This window comes from Telopea speciosissima, chromosome 1, assembly GCF_018873765.1.
Source record: "Telopea speciosissima isolate NSW1024214 ecotype Mountain lineage chromosome 1, Tspe_v1, whole genome shotgun sequence".
Lineage (NCBI taxonomy): Eukaryota > Viridiplantae > Streptophyta > Magnoliopsida > Proteales > Proteaceae > Telopea > Telopea speciosissima.
The window spans coordinates 68,191,748-68,216,140 of NC_057916.1; the positions used below are offsets into that span (position 1 = coordinate 68,191,748).

A 24,393-nucleotide genomic window follows, 5' to 3' on the forward strand; every position below is an offset into this window, starting at 1 on the left:
ATGTGATTACTTATAGAGCTGCCATTACGGATATTCTAGGGGAATATTGTCTATTTCTAGGCCAGGAGGTAAACTTCAGCAAGTCTTGCATTCTTTTTAGCCCGAATACCTTGGGGTAATTAAAAAATGAAATCTCCTCCATTTCGAGTTTCAATGTGGTTAGTGATCTTGGAAAATACCTTGGCATCCTAACAACCTTAATTAGATAGATCAAAGAAATTGTCTTTCTATAGCATCATTGAGAAGGTTCTAGCAAAGTTGTCAGGATAGAAGAAAAACCTCCTTTTCCCTAGCTACCTGATCGAATGAGGTTCTCAAAAAATTAGTCTATCTCCTCTATCCCAATCTACACAATGTCGATATTTCAAATCCTAACCCACATTTTGTAACAAGTTAGACAAACTCCTCCGGCTATTTTGGTGGAAGGATAGCCACCAAAATATGCTTACTATAGCGCCTTTGAGACCAGATCTAGACCTCACCTAGCTAGGTAGCTCATCATCAAGGAATCAGTTTTGTTCTAAAATTTGGAACTTTAATATACTCCTTAAAACTAAACAACCTTCACTTATCATTGCCTTATCTATGGATTGGACTTTTAATCATAGAAATCTCTTGACATGAAAATTCCCACTTGATTACAGTATCGAAAATATCTTTCCCTATGCTAATCCAAAGGATCAGATATCCTTAGACGTGAAAATTCCCACTTGATTACTATGGATGGAGGGAAACTCAACCCTTTGGGAAAAAAAAAAAAAAAAAAAAAAGGTTTTCAAATAAGACACCAATTGGTATTTTCATTTACCATCTAAATTGTCTTATCCACTCTTGACTTTTTTTTTTTATTTTTTTTTTTTTTTTTCTGATAATAATGAAAAAAAATTTATTAGGAGAAAACTTAAAAAATATAGAGTTTCTGTACAGGCAAAACGAGCTAGAAAGTTTGAGAGGATAAGAGTGGAAGGATCCTAGTTCACTTTGATTTTGCAGCTTGATATAATTAAATTAGAGATATCCAAAAAATGAGGCACTAAATCCCACGGCCAAGGAGTCATGGGAGAAGGCAAAAAAGAAATAAAGTCCTCATGAATTGCAGCACCAAATTTCTCTAATTTCCATATTAATTAATATGAGCCGCATGATCCAAGCCCTTCTTGAAGCTGTACGCCTCAGCTTCAAAATCCTTAGCTGGTTCTAGAAAACCTGTATCAGTCAAAACAATTTGTCCATCTAACAAAATCTAGTATGTCCAATCCACTATGTCCTGGCTGAGTTAGCGGATCCCGTGAAAATTAATACGGGATAATTTAAAACAGGGAAAGAAGAGAACAAATATAACGGGATCGATCTTATCAACAACATCATGGGGGGATGCATCATAGCATATAGAAGGGGTAGGGGATAAATCCTAAGATTCGACAGGCCACAGCCATCTACAGCAGTTAGTTAGGATCCTTATTGAGCCAATATTTACAGATCGATAAATAACTTTGTTCCGATGAAGCCATATAAAATAACAAGTAATGATAAACACTGAGAAGAACCAAATAATTAAGAAGCTGTTTATCCTCTCCTGACTTGATCATAAATGGCATAACACTGAGGCTAGCTAGTATAAATCATTTTCTTCTGGTTAGAGGAGTAGGGATCATCGCTTGCAGATTTTCTATAGTAATTCCATAATTTTTTATGAACCTCGTTGCTGGATCACTATATCAGTGCTCACTGATTGCTAAGGTAATTAATTTCCTTTCTATCTCAACCTTCCAAAAGACAGAAAATAACCTAACAAAAAGGCTTTGGATTTTAAATTGGCAATCGATGTTAGGTCGAAAGGTTCAATATTACTAGTTCATCAAAGTTGGAACCAGAAAATTTTCTCAAGCGCTCTGATGGTGTCATCCTCATCAAATCTCTCTCTCTCATGCACACACACACACACACACACACACGCACACACACACAGTGCATAATAAACATCTTGTATCCTAAGCAAATGTAAGCTAATACCTAGAGCTTGCTAGAGGGGTTTCTTCTCTACTGCTTCCATCACCCAATCATGGCTTGGGAAAAAGCCTGAGGAGGGGGCAATTTGGATCCTCTACTGCCCAACTGCCTGGCAGGATGGTGCTGCACAGCGAGACGGGGTCAAACTGCACAAAAAGGAAAAGGAGCAACCCATTTGAAAAATGGGAATCTCAATTAATACAACATAAAGAGGAAGGCAAAAGGAAGCGAGGTCTCGTGATCAAACCTTCGCCGCTGCATAATTTCTTGGGGCCACCCGCTTGAGGCTCACTTGGGCCCAGAAGCTCCCGGTTTGTGCGTGGCGCGGGGGTCATGTACGAGCCCAGGGGGGATTTAGTCGGCCTAAAATCGGATACCCCTCCTATCTCCAAAAAAAAAAAAAAAAAGAAGAGGAAGGCAAAACGTTATATCAGTATCGTTAAACCAAATTTGAAGTCACTTGTTGGGCTTGCTTGACCCATTTATTTCCTCACCCTTTTGTTCCAAACTCCATCAAACATTGCATGCTTGGATTCATTACATTCTCCACATTTCATCTCTCTTCCAACCACACACACATTTGATACACAAACCCTTTAAATCACCAATCATTTATAGTTCAATATGAAAATGAATATGAGAAAGAGAGAGTTTTTTTTTTTTTTGAGATAAGTAAGATCCTTTATTGAAAAGAAGCAAAAAACAGAATGTACAGGGAAGGGAGATCCAATTCCAGAAAAAACTGGAGGACCCCTCAAGAGACAACTGCCCAAAGGCTTACAAGAGAGAGAGAGAGAGAGAGTATCGATACATAAAAACGGTGCCTCATAGCATAGAAGCAGCATTTGAAGATGCAGGTGCAATTCTTTCCCCACACATCTGTGGTTCAAAGGGTTGGTCCCAAAATAGTAAGCTTGGGCATGAGTGAGGCTCAAGCAAGAATTCCAACCCCAGTTCATCATCCTCTTCCATGTTCTCCGAAGCTGTCAAAGAACTTGAGTACATGGTAGGATCTGTAAATGTCGAAGGAGGGGCAGGTGGAGGAGGTGGAGGAAGTTGAGAAGAAAATAGTGTTTCTTGAATTGGTGCCTTTGTCATCAGTTCTTGATTCACTAAGTTGAGTGGATTTGAGGCGTAACCCGGTTGCGTTAGCTCTGGATTCGATGCTACAAGTGTTGCCATGGCTGCTGCTTGGTTTGTTGGTGGCTTCCTTATTTTCTTCTTCGTCCATGCGTTCCAGTGGTTCTTTATGTCATTGTTTGTTCTCCCAGGTAAGTGTTTTGCAATGTCAGCCCACCTACAAACCCCAAATGCAGATTATAAGTTCAGACCTTCAAAGACCAGCAAGCATGAAACAACCATTTTCATGCATTACAAGATTAAATGGATACTCAAGCTAGCCTGTGCTATATTCTAGGGCAATCATCTATAAACCCGGCCATTGTTTTGGGTTGTTCAGTAGGTGTTTGACATGTGTATTTATCCCCTCCAGTTCCCTGCCCAGCCCCCCCAGTGCACCTAACAAGGGGGTGCAATGACCACTCTACTCCTTCCCGAACACTCTGCCTGGGTGGGGTCCACCCCACTCCCCCCTTTTTAGAGGAATTGAGCCGGGCAGGGAACTGGAGGGGATAATTTTCCGTTGGACACAAGAGTTGTAGGTCCCTAGTAGTTGTAGCTACCTTATTTTTTTGGCATTGAAGGACCCTCCTAGTTCTATGCTTGGTTAAGTAAGGTTTGTAGCTCTTGCCCTAAAAGAAGATTAGTCATGATCAGGTGGCACTCACTCACACACACATTGAAATGGTTGTGATCAAAGTGTAATGGTCACTAGCCTTAAACTAGTCATTATAAGGATGCAATATCAACTATAGTCAATCTAGTATCAAACTAATTGCAAACAAGATGGAAGAAAAAGTGCCTTAAACCTGTTTCCTACAACACCATGCAGGCTGATAATGAGCTTCTCCTCCTCTGGGGTAAACCTGTCTCTCTTGATATTTGGCCTCAAATAGTTGACCCATCTCAAGCGACAGCTTTGACCACATCTTTGAAGCCCTACACCACAAAAGCATATCTGTTAATATTTGACACACACACACACCCAAGAGAGAGAAAGAGAGAGAGAGAGGACCTGCTTTCTCTGGGACTTCACTCCAACAACCAGATCCATGGACTTTTATGTACTCAGCTAGCTTTTCATCTTCCTCAGGGGACCAGTAGACCTTCTTCCCCTTCTCCTGGTTGCAGCAAGAATGGTGACCCATATCTTCGTTAGCCCTTTTCTTGCCTTTTGTTTGTAGAGCTGAGCCTCTGCTGCTGCACTGAGCTTAAGATGAGAAGGGGAAGAAAACCCTAGCCCTTCTTTCTCTCTTTAAAAAGAATCCGACAATCACACTTCACGTACCCAACTATGTCAGAAAGTCAATCCTCCATTGAAGCTTCACCAGCAATTCCTTCTTGCTGTTGAAAACTAGACCCAATCAATAAGGTTCACTCTTCACACGCATACTTGTAGGCATAATTATAGGGGAATCTTATGCTCAACATATCAACTTACACACTCTCTCTCCTGAAACCCACCACAACACAACAGAGATAAAATAGCAGACATTTCTTATATAGTTGATATGTATTAATCCTTAACGAACAAGAGAAAGCAAGTGAAGAAAATTGGATAAAACTAGATAGAACTGCCCAAGAGTCTGCCAATTAGATTGTAGAAAAATTAAACCCAAAATGATGCTGAAAAGAATTTAAATCACAAACAACTATGATCACAGAATGCACACAAGGATTTGAGGATGTGGTTTGGTAAGATTACCTAAGTCTATGGTGAAATGAGATCTGCTATCAATGGAGAATAGGGTTATAGCAGACCTACGTCCATGGTGAGATGAGATCTACTTCACTATCAATGGCTCATAGGGTTACAATGGCTCGTCCTCACACTTCTCTCAGATTGATTATAGAGGAAGAACTAGGATAGCTACAAATTTATAGCAAAACCCTAAACAAGAATTTTACCAAAATACCCATATAATGCTAAAAATGCTACAGCCCCCTCACACTTCTCTCAGATTGGTTATAGAGAAAGAATCGGCGCTACAAATTTATAGCAAAACCCTAAATAGAAATTTTACCAAAATACCAATATAACCCTAAAAATGCTACAACCTTTGAGATGAGAATTATTGACGCACATGCTATTACCATATCAATCCTCCTATAGTTGGAAACCCAATATTGCATTTATCTTGTATAGTAACCATATCAATCCTCCTATAGCTGGAAATCTAATATTGGATCCAATCTCTTCTTTCCTAGTCAGTGTGATACTCTAGGATTTTATATGCATGTAATCTATTTAAACTCTCCTTGAGGAGACTAATGAATGCAAGGAAAATCTCTCCCTAACATGGTATCAAGAGCTTGAAGATCCACCAAGCATTTTTTTTTTCTTTTCTTTTTTCTCTACTCCAACGAGCACCCTCTATCCATCTTCATGGCCGACGACAATTCTATCACCTCTACGTACACCGTCCACTTATATTTCTCCTTCTTTCGCCACTCTGCTTATGTTCCCATCGCGTAGTATTTTCTTTCGATCAAGCTCACTACATCCAACTTTCTCGTTTGGAAGAAACAAATTATTCCCGTTTTAAAGGGTCAAGGCTTATTCAGTTTTCTCGGTGGCTCTCACCAACAACCTATCGATCCCACTACTATTGCCACCTGGCAAAAGCAAGATGCACAACGCGTCAGCCTCCTCGTTGCCTCCCTCTCTAAAGACCTAGTTCCACTTCTCTTTGATAAAGAAACCAATTATAAATGTTGGAGTACCATTCATGAAGCGGATGGTTTCGCTTCTTCGACCAGACTCATATCTTTATATCTGGAATTGCAAAACCCATCAAATGCCTGATGAGTCTGTTACTTCTCATCTCCGACGTGCCAAGACAATTTTTTATGAACTTGTAGTCCTACGGGCTCTTTGTGATGACCTACAGGACATGGTCTATCGTCCCACTCCTCCATCTTATATTGAACTTCATGGCCTTTTGCTTAGCCATGAAAGTATGTGTGACTTTCGGAAACTGTCTGTTGTTGATGCTACTCCTTCAACTCCCACTAACATTACCGTTCAACAATCCCCCTACTCCCTTGGTGAGATCAGCTCTTCTTCTGGTCGTGGTTCATCTCGGGAGCGTGGGGGGTGTGGCAGATTTGCCCGTGGTCATGGTGGATGCTTTGGACTTTATGGTGGTTGTGGTTATCAATGGTGTTCAATCTACAATCGTAACAATCATTCAACTACCACTTGCTTTTATCGCCCCCAACAACCCTATCCTCATCACCCTTCTTACCCTCCTAATGCCAATTTTTCACACTCTCATTACCCTGCTCAATCTCATGCCTACCCCAATCCCAATCCACCACTTCTCCTCAGCCCTCATCCCTCCACCACCCTCACATGGTACCCTGATACGGGTGCCTCCCACCATGGTACCTCGTCTTCCACTCTCGCAAGAAGCACGTGGAGATTGATTTTCATTTTGAGTATGAACGAGTTGCGCAATGTCAACTTTTTGTGTAATTCATCCTAGCCCAAGACCAACTTGCTGACATACTCACAAAGCCCCTTGGCACTTCGCAGTTAAAGTTACTATGAGACAAGCTGAAGATTCGTAGTTCTGATTCTCCACCTTGAGGGGTCTATTGACGCACATGCTATTGCCATATCAATCCTCCTATAATTGGAAACCTAATATTGCATTTATCTTGTATAGTAACCATATCAATCCTCCTATAGTTGGAAAACTAATATTGGATTCAATCTCTTCTTTCCTAGTAAGTGTGATACTCTAGGATTATACATGCACGTAATCTATTTAAACTCTCCTTGAGGAGATTAATGAATGCAAGGAAAATCTTTCCCTAACAGGAATTAGCACATTTGTGCAAGCAATGAACTACAAGACATCATCAAAACCCCAACAGTAAGAGTTATATTTCTATTAGTTTCTCATACACATGGAAGCCATTAATATTAACTTCAGTAGCTGGCCCTAGCTTCATTGAAGATGAAGATTGCTTTCATATTGAAATGCTCACAAAGATAGGGCCAAATACATTGTTGATAGGTGATGACTAAGTTGGGGAATATAGAAATAGAGTATTTCTTATTGATATCTCTACAAATGGTACCATTGCAAGGTTTTATATATGTATAGAGATATAAATAATAAAGAAAATGAAGGAAATTGATGGATGGTGGAGGTGAAAATGAGGGCGTCTGTTGATTGATACAAATCAATCACCCTTAATGTGAAGATGAAGGGTGACTTTTGCTTGGACGTATTGCAAGCTAAGAATGGAAGTGATTAGCGGCCAAAGAAGAAGAAAACTAAATCCAAAAAGAAAAGACCGAAGAATACTGACTTTAAATTGTTTCACAATGATTAAATCAGACCTGAAGCCATCGAACAAAAATTTTAGCTATCAAGCAGCTTCAGCTACACCAAAATCATCAATGGTGAAAGCAAAAGACATTACGAGTTCGATGCACCTTTTGAAGGGAAAGGAAAAAAGAAAAAGTCAGTTCCCAGTACTCGAAATCATTATGGCATGTTGTCTCTTTTTGCCACATGGAGATGACTTTGACTTCAGGATAGTTGGAAAGTTTCTTCGATAGCCACATAGTAAAAGATTTAGTAGGTAATCTTAGGGATTTTTATCCTCTTAAGTGTAGTGCACTGACCAATGCACCACACTTGAGAGGATAAAAAGATGCCACCGCCCATGTTTTTACGGTTGGATTCTCAAGTATGGTGCACTGGGCAGTGCACCGCACTTGAGAGGATGAAAATTTGCCATCTCAGACATATGGCCCCACCAATCACCTTGTAAAAAAGGGAAGACACCGAGGTTGTTCTTGATGCTTTGCATTTTTTTTAAATGGGAAAACAAAAATAAAGTATTAATGAAGAAGGAAGAATACATCATCCAAAGTTGGACGAGGCTGATATTGATAATTTTTACTGCTATCCTTTGAAGAAGAGAGTAAATTTATTTTTTTTTTGCTAAAAGGGTCAATTGTATTAAGGGAAAAAAGAATGGAGAATAGGAAGAAAATAAATAAATAAATAAAAATAGGATAGAGCCAGACACAACTACAAAAAATAGCTAAAAAAAATCTCCTCCACCTTCGGCATTGCCATCAGCAAGAAGAGGAAACAAATCTAACAACTGAAAAAACTAAGGGAACCACTATCTTGGTCTTTGTTGGGCGTTGACAAATATATTATCCTTGATTGAGGGAGGGAAGTCCACCATCATGGAGGAGTACTCTCTCTACTTAGCCGTTGATTTTGCCAGGAAATTGGCTATTGAGTTTGCTTCTCTGAAAAAATGAATAATCTTTCACTGAATGGTCATTACAAATGATTGAAGTGCAACAAACCACCTTTGACGCATGAACCAGGGGACATTTCCTTTAGAAACAAGGACTAACACACCAGCTGAATCACACTCGATCCACAGATTAGTAACACCCAACAACCTTCCATGTTCGAGGCCCAAAACCAATGCCAAGAACTCCGCTTCGAAATTAGTTTTGATGCCCTAGAAATTCCAGAAAGAGAAAATCACATTGGGACCAGACATGGAAGGTTGTTGGGTGTTACTAGTCTATGGATCGAGTATGATTCAGCTGGTGTGTCAGCCCTTGTTTCTAAAGGAAATGTCCCATGGTTCGTGCGTCAAAGATGATTTGCTGCACTTCTATCATTTATAATGACCATTCAGTGAAAGATTATTCATTGTTTCAGAGAAGAAAATCCAATAGCCGATTTCCTGGCAAAATCAGCTGCTAAGTAGAGAGAGTACTCCTCCATGATGGTGGACTTCCCTCCCTCAATCAAGGATGATATGTTTGTCTACACCCAACATAGACCAAGATATTGGTTCTTCTAGCTTTTTCAGTTGTTAGCTTTGTTTCCTCTTCTTGCTGATGGGAATGTCGAAGGTGGGAGGAGGTTTTTTTTAGCTATTTTTAGTAGTTGTGTCTGGCTTTGTCCTTTTTATAATTTTTTATTTTCTTCCTTGTTCTACATTCTTTTTTTCCTTAATACAATTGACCCTTTTAGTGGAAAAAAATTACTCTCTTCTTCATAGGCTAGCAGTAAAAAAAATTAATATCAGCCTTCTAAGAGACTCCCACGCTGATTTAACTATAAAGCTACCTAAAGGAGATAGGGACTAGACATATGCATCCTTTAATGGAGGATCTAGAAGAGCAATATCATGAACGTGACACTCAAGAAGATGGCATAATAACAGACCGCTTAGGAGATCATTGAGGGTCTCCACCATGAGATGGCTTAGTATTAGGGGGTTTGGGATATTGGTGAGGGGATGCAAACTTAGTCCCACATTGGCTAAAGAGGGAGATCCTGAGCTATTGATAAAGAGTACCCTCCTCTACTTGGTATGATGCATTTTAAAGCCGTGAGGCCCATGGGCCAAAATGAACAATATCATGCCAAGAGGGGGTTGGGTCGTTACAGTAGTATCAGAGCACACTCTTGACACTGGTGGTGGGGCCACAGCTAGGACACTATGCTTGTATGGGGTAGAATATAATGCCCCAAGAAGACGACATAGTACCAGCTCGCCTAGGAGATCGGTGAGGTGTCTCTACCAACAGACAACTTAGTACCAGGGGGTTTGGGAGATCGGTGAGTGGGTGCAAACTTATTCTCACATCATTTATGGAAGGAGATCCTGAGCTATTGATAAATAGTAGCATCTTCTACATGGTATGACTCTTTTTAAAGCTATGAGGCCCATTGGGCCAAAGCAGACAATGTCATGCCAAGGGAGGGGTTGGGTCGTTACATAGCAAGCCGGAGTGGAGAAGGGCGCTGGGAGCTAAGGCAAACAATGGCACTGATACTCTCTCTTTCACAAGGGTAGGGTTCCTTGGGGAGAAAACTCTCTCTCTTCTCTTTTCTTTGAGGGGATCCAGAGTTGGTTGTTACACACATATGTATCGAGTCGAGGAAAGTCGGGTAGGGTAGGTTGGGTTGTGGCGAGGCCTAGGTATGTGTGAAGTTTCTTTTTGCTCTGTATTAGACTTGATTCCCGGATTTCCTTTTGCCAACGTCAAATAGGGATTTTTTGATGTCGGTTGTGGCTTTCTCTACGCCGGTGATTTGCCATTAGACGTCGGCCAAAGAGTGCTAAAGGTCAGGTTTGTCAGGAACCTTATTGCATACACTACTCTCTGTCCAACGTTGAATGAGATTTTTCTAGCGTTGGATGGGCATTATATGATGTCATCCGGTGTGTCGTTGACATCGGCAATCCTTTATTGCTTGCCATCCAAAATGCTTTGGACGTAGGTAATCGCTAGTTTTCTGTGTCTTTTCTCTTTGATAGACACATCTCTTGGGCTCCTTTGGACAACTGAATCGTATTCAAGGGGTAGCTCTCCTATATAAATAGAGTACATCATAGGCACAACCCTAACCATGGATCTCACATTCCTTTCGTTTCTTTTGATTCCATGGCTACAACAAGACACATTAACCACTAAATCACTAAATAAAATCGTCGAACTCAACCCCTAACACCTAACACCGAAGACCAACTCATCTCCAAGATGATTTTTTACCTCTAAAACCCCTTCAATATGAATTGGTTTAAAGGAATAATAGAAGGCATGATGAGGCTTATTATACTGCGGGTATGATTATTGAAAAGATAAAAGATTGGGTGAGAGGCATTCCTCACCCGGTCAAGTTTAAACTCTCGGCCACTTCAAGACAAGTTTTAATTCTTGATTGCTTTGGGTTGCAGCCCACTCAGCAGAAGTGGAAACCCCCCATCCCTGTTTATTGGTGCCCTCCTTTTGGCACTGTCAAACATAATGTTGATGGTGCCTGCAAAGGTAACGCTAGCCTTGGCAGTGGAGGTGGAGTTGTTAGAAACCAGGAGGGGGTGGTCTCGATGGCTTTCGCTAATTTTTATGGGGACTGCACCAACTCTATTGCGGAATTAAGGGCCTTGCAGGATGGGTTGAAAATATGTTTTGAGCTTCAGTTGTTGGATTTGGTTGTAAACTCGGATTTGGAAATGACTGTTAGAATGGTCAATCAGGGTAAGTGCAATTTTTGGAAAGGGTGGTACTGGTTTCAGGAGATCATGGAATTATGTAATTCTACTAGATCATGCGTCACGTTTGCATTTAGAGAAAGTAACCGAGCGGCAGATTGGCTGGCAAAGTTAGCATGTGAAACAAATGCCAATAAGGTTATCCAATTTGGGGAAGAACCTCTAAGGGAGTTTCGACAAATTCTTTGGAAGGTTAAGACCGGTCTTCCGGTCCTTAGAAAGTAGTTTTTATTTTTGCTTGTTTATATATTTATATTTTGCTCTTTTGTAAGGGTGCGATTTTTTTTGAGTGTTTTGGAGAGATGTTTCTCCTTTGGGTTTGGCTAAGGCAGCTATGTCCCCCCCCTTGTATTGTTTTTGTTGGCTTCCCTTTCAATAAATAAAATCTAGGGGCTTCCCCGGGTCCCAGTTAATATTCGGGTTAAAAAAAAAATGAATCGGTTGAAGACACATGGTTTGAATCACTCACCAAAGTGGTAGACAACATTTTCTTTTTCAATTTTAGACTGAAATCTTCGTTCTTCCATGGTTCATTCCTCCTTTCTAAGCATAGCTCCTCCTCTCCCCCTTTCCCTTCTATTTTTCTTTCTCTCTTTCCTCTCTAAACAAGAGTTGGAACATTTATAACCAATTCTCAACTCAACCCATATCTGACTCTTCTCTTAAACCAAGTTGAACCAACCCATATATAGTTCAATCATGACCCCAAATTAAATCCCCTGGCTTATGACTTTGAAGTGATTTCACTATTCATTTAGTGCTTATGCATTACTATCAACTTACTCACTTGACCATAATATATAGTATTACATTTAAACCAAATAAACAATAGGGTCTATACCATAAATAATAATATTTTATTCCATACATTATTTCAATCATTTCACATCATAGAACATTCCTAAAATTATGAGATTGCCCTTATTAATAAAATTTGTGCATCCCTTGTCTCACTCAAAATAAATTCATAGTGTTTCCCATTAGGAACCAAAATTATTAAAATTACTTATAATGTCATTAAATTCCTATAACTCAAAATTGGGGATTCCCCACTCCTTTTTTTTTTTTGGTAAAATATACCCCACTCTTACCATATTAGTTTTCATAGTCATCTCATGACTAGGATAATTTATTCTGTAACATAATCATAGGGATAGATTAGGATATTATCTTAGGTAATATATTCTTTCCTTTACATTACTCGATCATGGGAGGTAATTAGGGACTAATTATGGGATGATTGACCCTTGTATTCCTTGTATCTATTGATCCTTACATCAATGAAGAAACAAATCAATTCAAAATCACATATTTCTGGGTTATTACCTTAACATGGTATCAGCCTAAACGATTTTGGGTTCCTCATTTTCGCCATGCCTGGAGATGCTTCTTCTTCTTTTTTTGCTAAAGATCAGCAATGTATATTAATGATAAAATAAAGTTACAAAATCACCCTTAGTTCAAAAAATAAGAGACCCACCTTGCCCCAACATTGGTTAGAATCTGTAATATGGGCGTTTCATAGCTTCCCATACAGCTGCATGGGCTATAAATTTCGGGACTGAGACCCAAATGCATGACTCTTTAAGGATTGCTGCCTTCTTGGCTAGCGCATCAGCTATTGTATTGACTTCTCAGTAACAATGCGTTATACGCCATGCACTGAATTGAATCAAGATAAGCTACCATCGCCCACCATTGTTGCACATATTTCCAAGGCAATTTAGCTGATAGAATAGACGAGACCACTGATGTCGAATCACATTCCACCCATAGATAGCCAATATGAAGATCCTTCGCAACCTTAATCCCCTCAAAGAAGGCTGCTAATTCAGCATTAAAGTTTGTCCCCACTCCTTGGTAGGTCGCGAAACTCCTGATTACAGTGCCAAGATGATCCCGAAAGGTTTCCCCTGCTCTTGAAGACCCTGGATTTCCTAGGGATGATCCGTCGATATTTAGTTTGATCCAACCCAGTGGAGGATGCCACCACCTTACTTCCATGATTGATTTTGCCTATGGTCTGGAGGTCACAACATGGAATCTTCTTGCCAACACCAGGTCTTGGACTGATTTGACTTGCACCCCTTTGATGCGAGAGCAGTCCAAAATCTCTCTTAGACAGTGCTTCACCACATGCATCGGCGTGCCTCTGAGATGCTTCTTCTTCCACTTCCATGGCCATACCAACCCACTCTCCTCAACCGTAACTTGATACTAATTACCCTCAATCTGATGGACCATACCATTTTTTTTTGGAGTAAACCAAGAACAAAGTCTGTTATTAAGATAAGATACTGATCACATCACGTGGGACCTAGATCCCCTAAATTTAGGTGGTGACTCCTTTCCCACACTTCTCCTTGTGTGGGCACCCATTCCCCAAACTTGGCTTCCATTCTAGTGTATAATAATTTATTCTAAGTCCTGTTGTTTTATTATCATATGTATTGTTATGTCATATACTATTTGGAAGCCCTCCTCCTCACTTGGCACCATTTGGAAGCACATCACGACCTCATCGTCGCTCGCCTCAGCTTTCACTTCATTGTTGCTGGTAGTAGGTGCATCTTCGTGGTTGCCAAGATGTGTGTCACTGGATCCCGGAGATGGGAGGTTTGTGCGCTCATGCCAGTCTTTCTCAAGGACTCTGCTAACCGTAGCTGGCTCGCCAACACCGCCGCTACTGATATCAGGCCGGAAAATGCTGTCACCGACAATGGGTTGGAAAATGTGCTTTGTCTGCCAGGCCTGTTTTTGGAAAGTGGAGAACAGATAGGGCATCGTTAATCATGATGGGTAATCACATGGTGTTGTCTGCCATGCCCATCACCACTCACAAGAATCATGTATGGAATTGTAATGTAAGCTGTGTTTATAGCGTGTTATCTAGGGAAATTGTTGGGCTTGCCCATACCCTAGCCTAGAGGACCCTGTCAAGTGCATGTACGACAGATTGGTCATATTCCATTCCTTGGTTTTGGATACTTCGTACCCAAACCTTGTGTTTCTCATGCATCTTTTCTTATGAAATTTTATTTACCAAAAAAAAAAAAAAAAAACTCATCATCATGTCATCATGTACACAACATTCTTGCATGTCTCACTTAACACACATGCGGTAACTATGGGACCGATCGATGCAAAGGCACATGGTTAACCCGATGGTGAAACCACACCCTTTAGTCTCGTATCTTCGGGTAGATCAAATGGAAGCACTAATGTATTTGCTTGATCGTTACACGAAGTCAGACAAGATGGTATCTTCAATGCTTCCTCGCTAAGGGTAAAACCTCATGACCCAAGCCTACCTCATGCATCAAGTAGAGAAAACCAGCTAGAACTTGTACACCTTGGGTGATGCAATAATGTGTGAATAGGTTTTGACCCGGTTCTATCGTATAGTATATGACCGTGCATGTCTCATAGGGAAAATTATCTCCTCCAGTTCCCTGTCCCGCCCAGTTCCCCAGTTCCTCAAATAAGGGGTGGTGGACCTCACCCGGACAGAGTGTTCGGGCAGGGGTAAGGTGATCATTCCAGCCCCCCTTGTTAGAGGAACTGGGAAACTGGGCCGGCCAGGGAACTAAAGGAGATAAAGATCCTGTCTCATAGCCCCCCCCCTCCCCCCCGGTCAATGGTAACATGGACCCTCTATATGCGGATGTGTTTGGAACCATATCATAATGAAAGAATGTTAGTTGACATAGATCTAACCCAGTTCGATTCAGTTGTCAAGTCAAGGGAAAAAGAATCCTTAGTTGGAGAGTATTGTTTCCATTTCTCTATCTTTTTTTTGCAAGTTTAATTTAACTGTCTGATCAGTAGGCTTGTCAGTTCATGTAGTTTTATAGTGGAGTACTGGTACTTATCACAGAAGGTCTTCTTCTTCTTCTTCTACTTACCAAGAAATTATTATTTGCTTTGCATTTTAGTGTTTTTAATACTATAGATGGAGACAGGTTTTCCCACAGTACTACATGTGTAGTGATCGAATAAGGGGCTTAGAAAGTCCCCACAGAAGTTCAATTAATTCCCTACCTTTTTTGATCAATTCAACCAGGTTAGCCTGGATTTGAGTTGCGTAAGATTAAATACCCTTAAGACCTGGCTACCTAAACCAGAAAGAACCTTGGTTGCCCAGCCCTAAGCCCCAAAATCCTGCAGGTAGGTTGGGTCGGGGGTGCTTGCTGTTTTTTTATTTTTTTGGATAAAGTGGTGTTATTGGTGAAGTCTGATATCAATTCAGAAAGTACTGTGGTGATTCTTTGGCGAGTCGTTTCGGTTTTGAAATGCGCCAGAATGGCAAAAAAGTGGGGGCCTTATGTTGGTTTAGGTCCAAACCAGACCGAGTGAGTCTCTAAGGACAGTTTTGTACTTTCTGGATTAGGGTTTTCTTACATATTTTTGTTATCTCTTTGAAAGATATGTGAGAGTGAGGGTTTATATTTGCTTCACAAAAATAATGGATTCGTATGGTCATGGATGTAGCCTTCCTTCTTGGGGAACCACGTAAAATCTTGTCTTGTGTGTGTGTATGATTTCTCTTTCCCTATGCATTTCCTCTGCAAAATCGCCATTCTGCTGCGTTAAGATGTAAGACTTACATCTGGATTGGTATAGTGATCCCTATAACTAAGCTATATGGAGAATTACTCATAATTATATGCTTTCAATGCTACATAAGATATTAGTTCATAAACTCCACAACACAAACCTAGTAATAATCAGCCCAAATATATAGTACTTTGACAAATATTTAGTTCAATTGGAGGTTCCATCTGACAAACAAACTCCTCATCATAAGTTCCTTCTTCAAGATCTGATAAAGCCCTTTACATGGGATCTCAAGTTTCTGCGAAAATAAGCAGTAAAATCAAATTGTGATAAGCTTATAAATGATGATGATTATGAAGAAGAGAAAGAATGAGAAGAAAGGAGCTGGTGAGTACCAAAGCTGCAAACCATGGCGTGGGAGACTAACTTCCTGCAGATTAGGCTGAGTGGGCTGAAGACGGTTAGGGTGAAACTGAGGGGAAAGAGGGGAGAGATGAAGCATGTTTCTCCCCAAATCATCTCCATAAAGCCCCATATCTAATAATGGCTGCTCCATGCTCTTCTGTTGTTCCATCACTGCTTGTTGGTGCTGCTCCAGATCTTGAATCTAATTGATTATTATTAACCATCACAGCCCAACACTATAATTAATTGCATAATTCCATCTTCAAACTTCAATGAAAACCTACCTTAAAACATTGCTAATGATACACACTATTCTAAAATCAACTTTATCATAAATGGGTTCTGAACATCTGTGAGATTGGAGGCCAATCTGAAACAGCGAGTAATTATCACCTCCAATTCGCGGGCACCTCCAATTGCTCCAATTCCTCTAATAGGGGGAGTGGACCCTACCTTGGGCAATGTTTTCAGGCAGGGGTTAGGATGGTCATTTCCGCCCCCATGTGAGGAATTGGAGGGGGCAGCAAATTGGAGGGGATAACAATTCGAGAAACAGCATAGAAGATTTTCTATAATGGGGTTTATTAAGACAATGTTTGGTATGCATTATTGGAATGCATTCTTTGTTGATTTCACATTCTTGGACAATAAAAACAACTACTTTTATCATCCGAGAATGTGAAATCGGCTTGGAATGCATTCCAAGAATGCATACTAAACACTACCTTAAATGAGCCTATTGGATAAGATTGTGAAATAATAATATTGGATGGGCCCATAGACTACAAGCTAGGAGACTAGTTTTTATTTTATGGGAAAAAGAATGCTACCGGGTTATGGGCAAGGCTTGGCGACTATGCCTAGACACAAAAATCACCTTGGGTGCCTGAGAATTACCACCTTACATCCATTTAAAAACGGTAATTTCCAGGCACCCAAAGCGGTTTTTTGTGTTTAGGCGTGGCAACACCTTATTTTATTTATGGGAAAGAAAATGTCATCTGGTCGTGCAGCGTACACTGCCCTACGCCTTAACACAGTGGTGTGCAAAATGACTGCCACCCCATGCAACCCCGAAAATGACCAAGGGTGCAGCACAGGATCGGCGTGTCTGGTGCGACCAGAAGGCGTTCTTTCTCCCTTTATTCATGTTTTTTTCCAATATAATTAAAGTATAGAAAGCATCACAGTATAGCTATACTTACACAACGGTACAAGTGGCTGTTCTGATCCTGTAAGATTTGCTCCTGCAAATAACAGAGACTAATCAGTTTCAAACAACAGAGAGAGAGAGAGAGAGAGAGAGAGAGAGAGAGAGATCCGTACCTTTCTACGAAGGTTGTCAAGCTGTTGTTGCAATAGCTGGTTCTGTGAGGTGTGAAACAAAGAGGATTAAAATCTGACTTCAACCCAAAAATTCATCCAAAGAGAGAGAGAGAGAGAGAGAGAGAGAGAGAGAAAACCCAACCTCCTTATGAGATCAGAAAGTGAGTGCAATTGTATATAAGGAGATTAATTAAGTTGAGGGAGGCAATTAAGAAATATTACCTTCCTGGCTCGAATTTTGCTAACAGAGTTCTCTAGTGTTTCTTCAAGCTGATGCAAGTCATTATATGGTAAAGATGCCAAATCTTCTCCATAGAAATGTCTCATGCTTGCCTGAAGCTTATCAGTGTCAGTTCTCATCTTTGTCAGCTCATTATATATTTGCTGCAACATTTCACAAATAATCAAAAACTTCAAATAATCTATAAGAGGGTTTAGGGTTTAGGGTTTTGGGTATAGGGTTTAGAGATTGACTTTACCTTGTTATCATACTCTTGAATACGAGTTCCTGAGACTTTTTGGAACCTTTCTATGATTTGCTGCATACTATAACATTGGAATGAAATCAAAATGTTAGTCAGATTTACCAACAGGTGAGTTTCTTTCATTGGATCTCCATTTTATTCACTAATTCATAAATCTTGCACCCCAAGTAGAGGCCAGTTATATAGAGGAAGGTAACTGTCCCTTGGTGATTTTGAAAATTCAGTGACTAACAAGTCCCTAGATAAGTGCTATGATCTTGTCATGAAGAATTGTTATAAAAGATGAAGATATAGAATGGAGAATGAAACACTAAGAACTACCATTTGCCAAATATGTTAAATCATGTGGAACCAGACATTCATACATTCAAGACCAGAAAGTGATCAATTATAGAATCTCATATGAAAAACAATGAGATTGCTAAAATATGGATATTACTTCTACATATCATTACGGGAAACCTGTTGAATGGACTTCTAGAGTATATTTCCTCTCCTTGTACTGATTTATTCTGTTTCTTCCCCCTCTGGTATTGCTGTATCATCATTTTTGTAAGTTGTTTCCCCCCTAGTTTTTGGTGTATCTCCCTTTGGTTAACTGTTTTTGGTCTTCTGTTTGTAGTCCACTTGGCTCCAATCCCTCTTACATGAACTCATGGTTCTTCAATAGGCACCTTTGATTCTCTGGTATGACAATAGTGGCGCAACTTATCTCTCTACCAATCCAGTTTTTCATGCCTAAACAAAGCACATTGAAATTGATTTTCACTTTATCCGTGATAAGGTTGCAAAAAAGAAAATGCAGGTTAAGTTCATCTCTACCAAAGATCAACTTGTTGATATTATGACTAAAGGCCTTGCTACTGCTCGATTTCAGTTTCTTCGCGACAAGCTACACATTCGAAGCATCGAATCCCCATCTTGAAGGGGCATATCAACCGACCATAAGATCCCAATCCTCTTAAGAGTCATATAGTCGGTTGTTTCCTATAGTCGGCCTTCTAATTCCATGATCTTATCTAATACTCTATATCATATGTATAGTACAACTATACTTCATGTATTAAGAGTCCTAGTTCCGGTCCTAGTAAGTATAGGAATCAAACTTTTGTATTTATATAAACCTCTACCATTGTAGAGTTGATTTAATGAACAATTGATTTTCTTGTGAATCGATACCCCTTAGGCTCGTCGTTTGTTTTTGATGTTGTACTTTGCTCTTTTGCCTTCATTTATTTTCTAATCACGAGAAAAAAAAAAAAAAAAAGATAAAGTCTAAAGCCTACTTATCAGCCATACGTAGTATACAAAAAAAAAAAAGGGCATACGGCTCCAGCCACTGCGGAGTCTGGGGAGGGTCATAATGTACAAAGAGGTTGTTTCCAGACTCGAACCCGTGACCTCTTGGTCACAATGGAGCAACCTTAATTGTTGGTAGTATATATACACTGACTTACAATTATCAAAATTAATTTAATTAAACCCCAAGGGACAAGGCCTAAGGAAGCTGAAGGTCCTGAGTTCGACTCCGCCTCCCCCCTTGGGGCCACCTACCTGAGAGGAAAACTCCCTGGTGAACATGGGGGCCCCAGTATCTCCCGGTTCGTGTGTGTTGCGGGGTCGTGCACGAGCCTTGGGGGAATTAGTCGGCCAAAGGCCGGACACCTCCAGTTCCAAAAAAATAAATTAATAATATTAATAATTTAATGAGGTTTCATTACTTAGTAAATAACCAAAATCTGGTTGGATATTTTGGTGGCAAATATGTACTATAGAGAAACAAAGACTATGGTTCATGCAATATGAGGTTTAGAATAAATAACAGGCATCAACAAAGTTTTACAATCAACTATACTGCACTACTTAATGCATGCTATGCCACACAAGAGGAAACCCTTAGCAATTCATATTTGAATATATAACATAGACACTGATTTAAGAGTAATTCACATGTTGCCAATGATTGTGATGCAAAAGAAGGTACTATTAAGTCCAATTTCACTTTAAAAATGATGAGCAAGACTCATGGGAATTGAAAGGCTGTAAACTTGGTTCATGAATCAAGTGAATTCGTTTATCAGTTAATAGATACTTTGTTTTATTTTATTTAATTTTTCAATTTTATGAAATTCATTAGCCTTTGATTTAGCCTACACACAAAGAACATGAATATGAGATCAAAAGGAGCAAGAGGTACTACTAAATTGAAAAAACAAAAATCCTTCTCCACACTGGCTATCAAGGGTCCTGTCAGAAATCTATTTATAAGTTTAGCAAAATGACCCAAAAAGGATGTCACTTGTAAGCTAGGAGCAGATCTAAACATTGACAAGTTGATAGATGAAGAAACTTCAAGACAAGCTGCGCATTCGAAGCATCGAATCCCCATCCTGAGGGGGCGTATCAACCGACTATAGGATTCCCAATCCTATTAGGAGTCCTATAGTCGGCTCATACGATTTCAGTTTCTTGATCTATCTCATATGTAAAATACAGCTCTACTTCATGTGTTGGAAGAGAAATCAAAGTCTTGTATCTTTATATACCTCTACAATTGTAGAGCACATTAATAAACACTTATCATTGGCTTAGTTTGCCTATAATAACAGTTATTAGTTCAAATCATTATAATTTCTTCTTAAATATGAACTCAAGATGACTATAATGAGCATTACAAAATTAGTGCATCAAATAATCGACTTGCATTTTCAAATTACACAATGGGAAACTTAATTTTTCAATTTTCTTTCATAAGTAGTTCAATTTACCACTTTATTTTTTTTCCTTTTTGGAGGGGGGGGGGGAGAGGGGGTAAACCATATTAATCCTTCCATGGTAATGTCAGTTAAGCTTAATCCTATTTGGAGTGACAATCTATGTAATGTAGTCTTGCCAAATGCTAGTATTTCGTAGTAAGGATCTTATATATACTCTAAATATATTGTGATCGATCAATGTCGTCACAAGTTGTGAGGTTTTTCATGTATAGTCTTGGAGAAAGTTTTCCTTCACCACACGGTGAATATTCACCATACCATCTTAGGGTTCACAAACCCCTATATGGTTTTAATATGTTCCCCAAAATACCCTCTTGATACCCCTCCCATGCACATATATAAGCTTGTTTCAACAGCACAGAACAAGACCATGCCACATAATGCTACTATAGTATGTGATTACATATACATAATTTTGTGTCATAAACCAAAATTTGATCATTCACCAAATAGATGTAATATAATTACCCCCCCCCCACCCGCAAAAAAAAAAAAGTTTGATGTAATAAGATGCATAAAATATTTAGTTTCATCCTTCTTCGGGATGGAATGTTTAATAATTAGATTCATCCATTATACTATGAAAATTGTCTCAATTCATTCTCCATTAACCCAATAAATAACCTTATAATGGAAAAACAAAAGAAGATTAAAGCAATATCGCAACATCTGATGGTGTTTCTTCTTCTTCTTTTTATAACAATTTATGAGGACAGGAATGGGTGAAATTCTGGTTGACTGACCCAGACTTGAAAATATGTATTAAAAATGGGAGACTCAATATTCCTGGATTACAGATCACAGGATTCAGTTGTTCCAGGGCTTTAAGATATCAAATGATTTCCAAACTAGCCATCCTTCCTCCCTACCTTCCAACCCCCCCCCCCCCCAACAAAAAAAAAAAAAAAAAGGGGTCACTGGAAGATCAAGATCGGTAATTGTAGCAACACTTGGGAGTCAAAAAGGCACTAAAAAATAGGAGAGAATATATTTAAAAAAAAAAAAAAAAAAAAAACTTCCCAATGAAATATACCCTAGCTTAAGTAGCTACAGTGCTTTAATTTGTAAGTTCAACAGTAAGACTGCAAAATAATCATCACTGGTCTACCAGATCAGACCCTGCAACCAAGCCTAGGCAATGCTAAGCAGAAGGTACAGGGTAAGTCTTAGAGTAGGTTTTACAAGAAAAGAAAAATCAAAATGAAAGGTTGGACCATATGAACCCATGAACCTTTAAAGCTCAAAATTGCACCCATTAATACTGCAAAAGATCTAGATCTCACTTCAACAAGAATAATAGACTTAATCCACCAAAGAAAAAGAAAAAAAAAAAAAAAAGAGAAAATTGAGAAGCTGCTTACAGACCTAGAATGGGAGCTGCAGTATTCATACATCTTTCCAGTGGTAGAGAAAACAATAAGCCCCAACTGGGCATCACATAGAACAGAAAGCTCATGAGCCTTCTTCAACAATCCTCCTCTGCGCTTTGAGAAGGTTACTTGCCTGTTTGTTGAATTCTCAATCCTTTTGATCTCTATCTTTCCTCTCCCCATTATTATCCAACACTGCAGCTTTATCTCTCTCTCTTCCTGATAGGGAAAGACACAAGAAAAAATGGAATTTTTTACTTCTTTTATTATGCTTGAATTTCTTGGTTTAAGTCATGAAAACCAAACATCGATCAAAGCTAGAAAGAAAAGCACAAAGATGGAGGTTTTGGTTTTTGGCAAGAAAGCTTAATTAGGAGGAAGTTTAAATAAAGGATTAATAGGCTCAAAGAAGAACTGTAATAAAAAATGGAAACCTAGTATTTAAAAACACAATAGAATTGATAGACCATCTTTTAATATTTGTTTAGCTTGTAATATAGGAGGAGATGAAAGGATAGATAGACACCAGAGAAGAGAAGAGAAAAGAAAGGAAGTGAAGATATATGGCCTCTTCTTCACTCTTCAGCCTCTGTTAATTTACCTCTTCTTGCCTGGTTTTGCTTGTTGGAGTAGTAGAGAGAGTGGAATGAAAGGGTTTGATATTTGTAGAGCAAAGTTTAAAAGGAAGATTTTCCACCCAGACATGCCCACTTCACCCAACCCATTTCTTTCCATATAATTACCAAATTGTATAGAGAGAAAGAGAGAGAATGAAATTAGTTCAATTTCATTTTCATTTGCAGTAGTGGCATTTCTGTAAATTTACAATGAGAACTAGTCCAATTATTTCAACACAAATAAAAGGTAACTGCCACTGTTGTTGCCAAGTAGCTTCATGGGCTTTCCTAATTATAGTAAGTTTTGCAGAGAGTAGGAAATCAGAATTTTCCATATTGGGTATAAGAGGAGTTGGCAGAAATTGATTCAAATGGGAAGAGACAGAGTGTCACATCCATTAGTTTCTTCCCTTTTGAGAATTTTGGTTCTTCATGAGGTCTTCTAAGAGCATTTATATCCTTTTACGTGTATGACTAGAGAGAGAGAGAGAGAGAGAGAGAGAGAGTATTATTCTACAGTCCTTAATTGCTTTGATTGTAAATCAACAAAGACCATATGGCATGCACCACTAAACAAACTTGTTTTACAAGATTACCTACATTAGTATTTAGGTAAGCTTTGAATTAGTCAAATGATTCGGCTTTAATTAAAAGAGGTACTCAGAATCAAAAGCTACCCTTCATGTTCATACGAAATAGGGTTTTGCTAGCACTTGACTTCTTGTTGGTTTCACTTAAGTGCATGAGTTTTTTTTGGTCTTGATCGTATATAGAGCATAGTTGGAAAATCGGGTTTTGATTGGGGCAAGTCACCCAAGTCGAGTCAAAATTTTGGAAAACATGATCAAGAGTAGTGTAGACTAGGCCAAGGTAAGAGATAGTTGAGTAAAATAGTAAATCCATATTCTAAAACAGAAAGAAACTCTCAATTCCTCAGTTCTCTTCTCTTGTTCAATGGTATAAACTCAAAATGCATTGATATGTGATTCCTTGATTATTTTTCCTGATTTTTCCATATTTTCTGTATTTTTTTTACTTTTTTACTAATTTATACAAATTTATTATATAAAAAATTTAAAAGACGTGACTCACCTTGATTGAATTTGAAAAGATCGAGTCACTAGGTTTTTCTGAAATACGAGTCATGTAAAAAAACCTTGTGTTCCAACTATGATATAGAATTGAAATTATATTAAAAGTACATAAAAGATGGTTAAATGGATGGATCATCATATATGTCCATAATGGATAATTTCTTGTACTTACTTCCTATATACTTATGTTTAGTATCCTAACAATTAGGTTTTTTTTTTTTTTTTTGGTAGATCCTAACCATTAGGTTGAGGGGGCAATATTTTGATTTCTATTTTTACTTAAAATGTAAAATAACAAAGTAGGGTCCATATATAGCATAGTGGTTTGATCTGGACTGGAATAAAAAATGTAAACCCAGGGCCAACCAGCATCTGAAACCATTTTTTGATTTTGCTAAACCAGACCCAGCAAACCCTGAATCAGATTTTGGGTTATCATCCTTAATGTCAAATTACTCAATATATCATTTTACTAATAATTGTGGGTACAAATTATGTAACTTATTAAAAATATCTGCCATGTGGCAAGTCGGATGTGGCTTAATTTTGTGGGGGTGGTAAACCCCAAGGTCTTC

At 39.0% G+C, this 24,393-nt stretch overlaps 2 protein-coding genes across 2 annotated transcripts; both read right to left on the bottom strand.

Moving 5' to 3' along the window:
* Positions 1-2,835: 2,835 nt before the first annotated feature.
* On the bottom strand, positions 2,836-4,277 carry LOC122653556 (transcription factor MYB86-like). The gene is made up of 3 exons (XM_043847427.1): positions 4,145-4,277; positions 3,939-4,068; positions 2,836-3,307 (listed from the first exon to the last, which is right to left on the bottom strand). Exons 1-3 carry the CDS (start codon positions 4,275-4,277, stop codon positions 2,836-2,838), a joined length of 735 nt encoding a protein of 244 aa, XP_043703362.1.
* Positions 4,278-15,980: 11,703 nt separating this feature from the next.
* LOC122643846 (MADS-box protein GGM13-like) lies at positions 15,981-22,669 on the bottom strand. The gene is made up of 8 exons (XM_043837423.1): positions 22,632-22,669; positions 22,103-22,320; positions 17,955-18,021; positions 17,698-17,859; positions 17,476-17,517; positions 17,355-17,396; positions 16,140-16,351; positions 15,981-16,042 (listed from the first exon to the last, which is right to left on the bottom strand). Coding segments are annotated over exons 2-8 (714 nt in total). The 5' UTR covers positions 22,291-22,320; positions 22,632-22,669; the 3' UTR covers positions 15,981-16,041.
* Positions 22,670-24,393: the final 1,724 nt, after the last annotated feature.

Bases quoted from the DNA above. Each gene is read 5' to 3' on its own strand.
- LOC122653556 (XM_043847427.1), bottom strand. From the start codon at position 4,277: ATGGGTCACCATTCTTGCTGCAACCAGGAGAAGGGGAAGAAGGTCTAC. The intron at 4,069-4,144 runs GTCCTCTCTCTC...TTTGTGGTGTAG, and splicing joins TGAAGTCCCAGAGAAAGCAG to GGCTTCAAAGATGTGGTCAA. The intron at 3,308-3,938 runs GTTTAAGGCACT...TGGGGTTTGTAG, and splicing joins CATGGTGTTGTAGGAAACAG to GTGGGCTGACATTGCAAAAC.
- LOC122643846 (XM_043837423.1), bottom strand. From the start codon at position 22,290: ATGGGGAGAGGAAAGATAGAGATCAAAAGGATTGAGAATTCAACAAAC. The intron at 17,518-17,697 runs GTAATATTTCTT...CACACCTCACAG, and splicing joins GCAAAATTCGAGCCAGGAAG to AACCAGCTATTGCAACAACA. The intron at 16,352-17,354 runs GTAAGTATAGCT...ATAATCAATTAG, and splicing joins ACAGCCACTTGTACCGTTGT to ATTCAAGATCTGGAGCAGCA.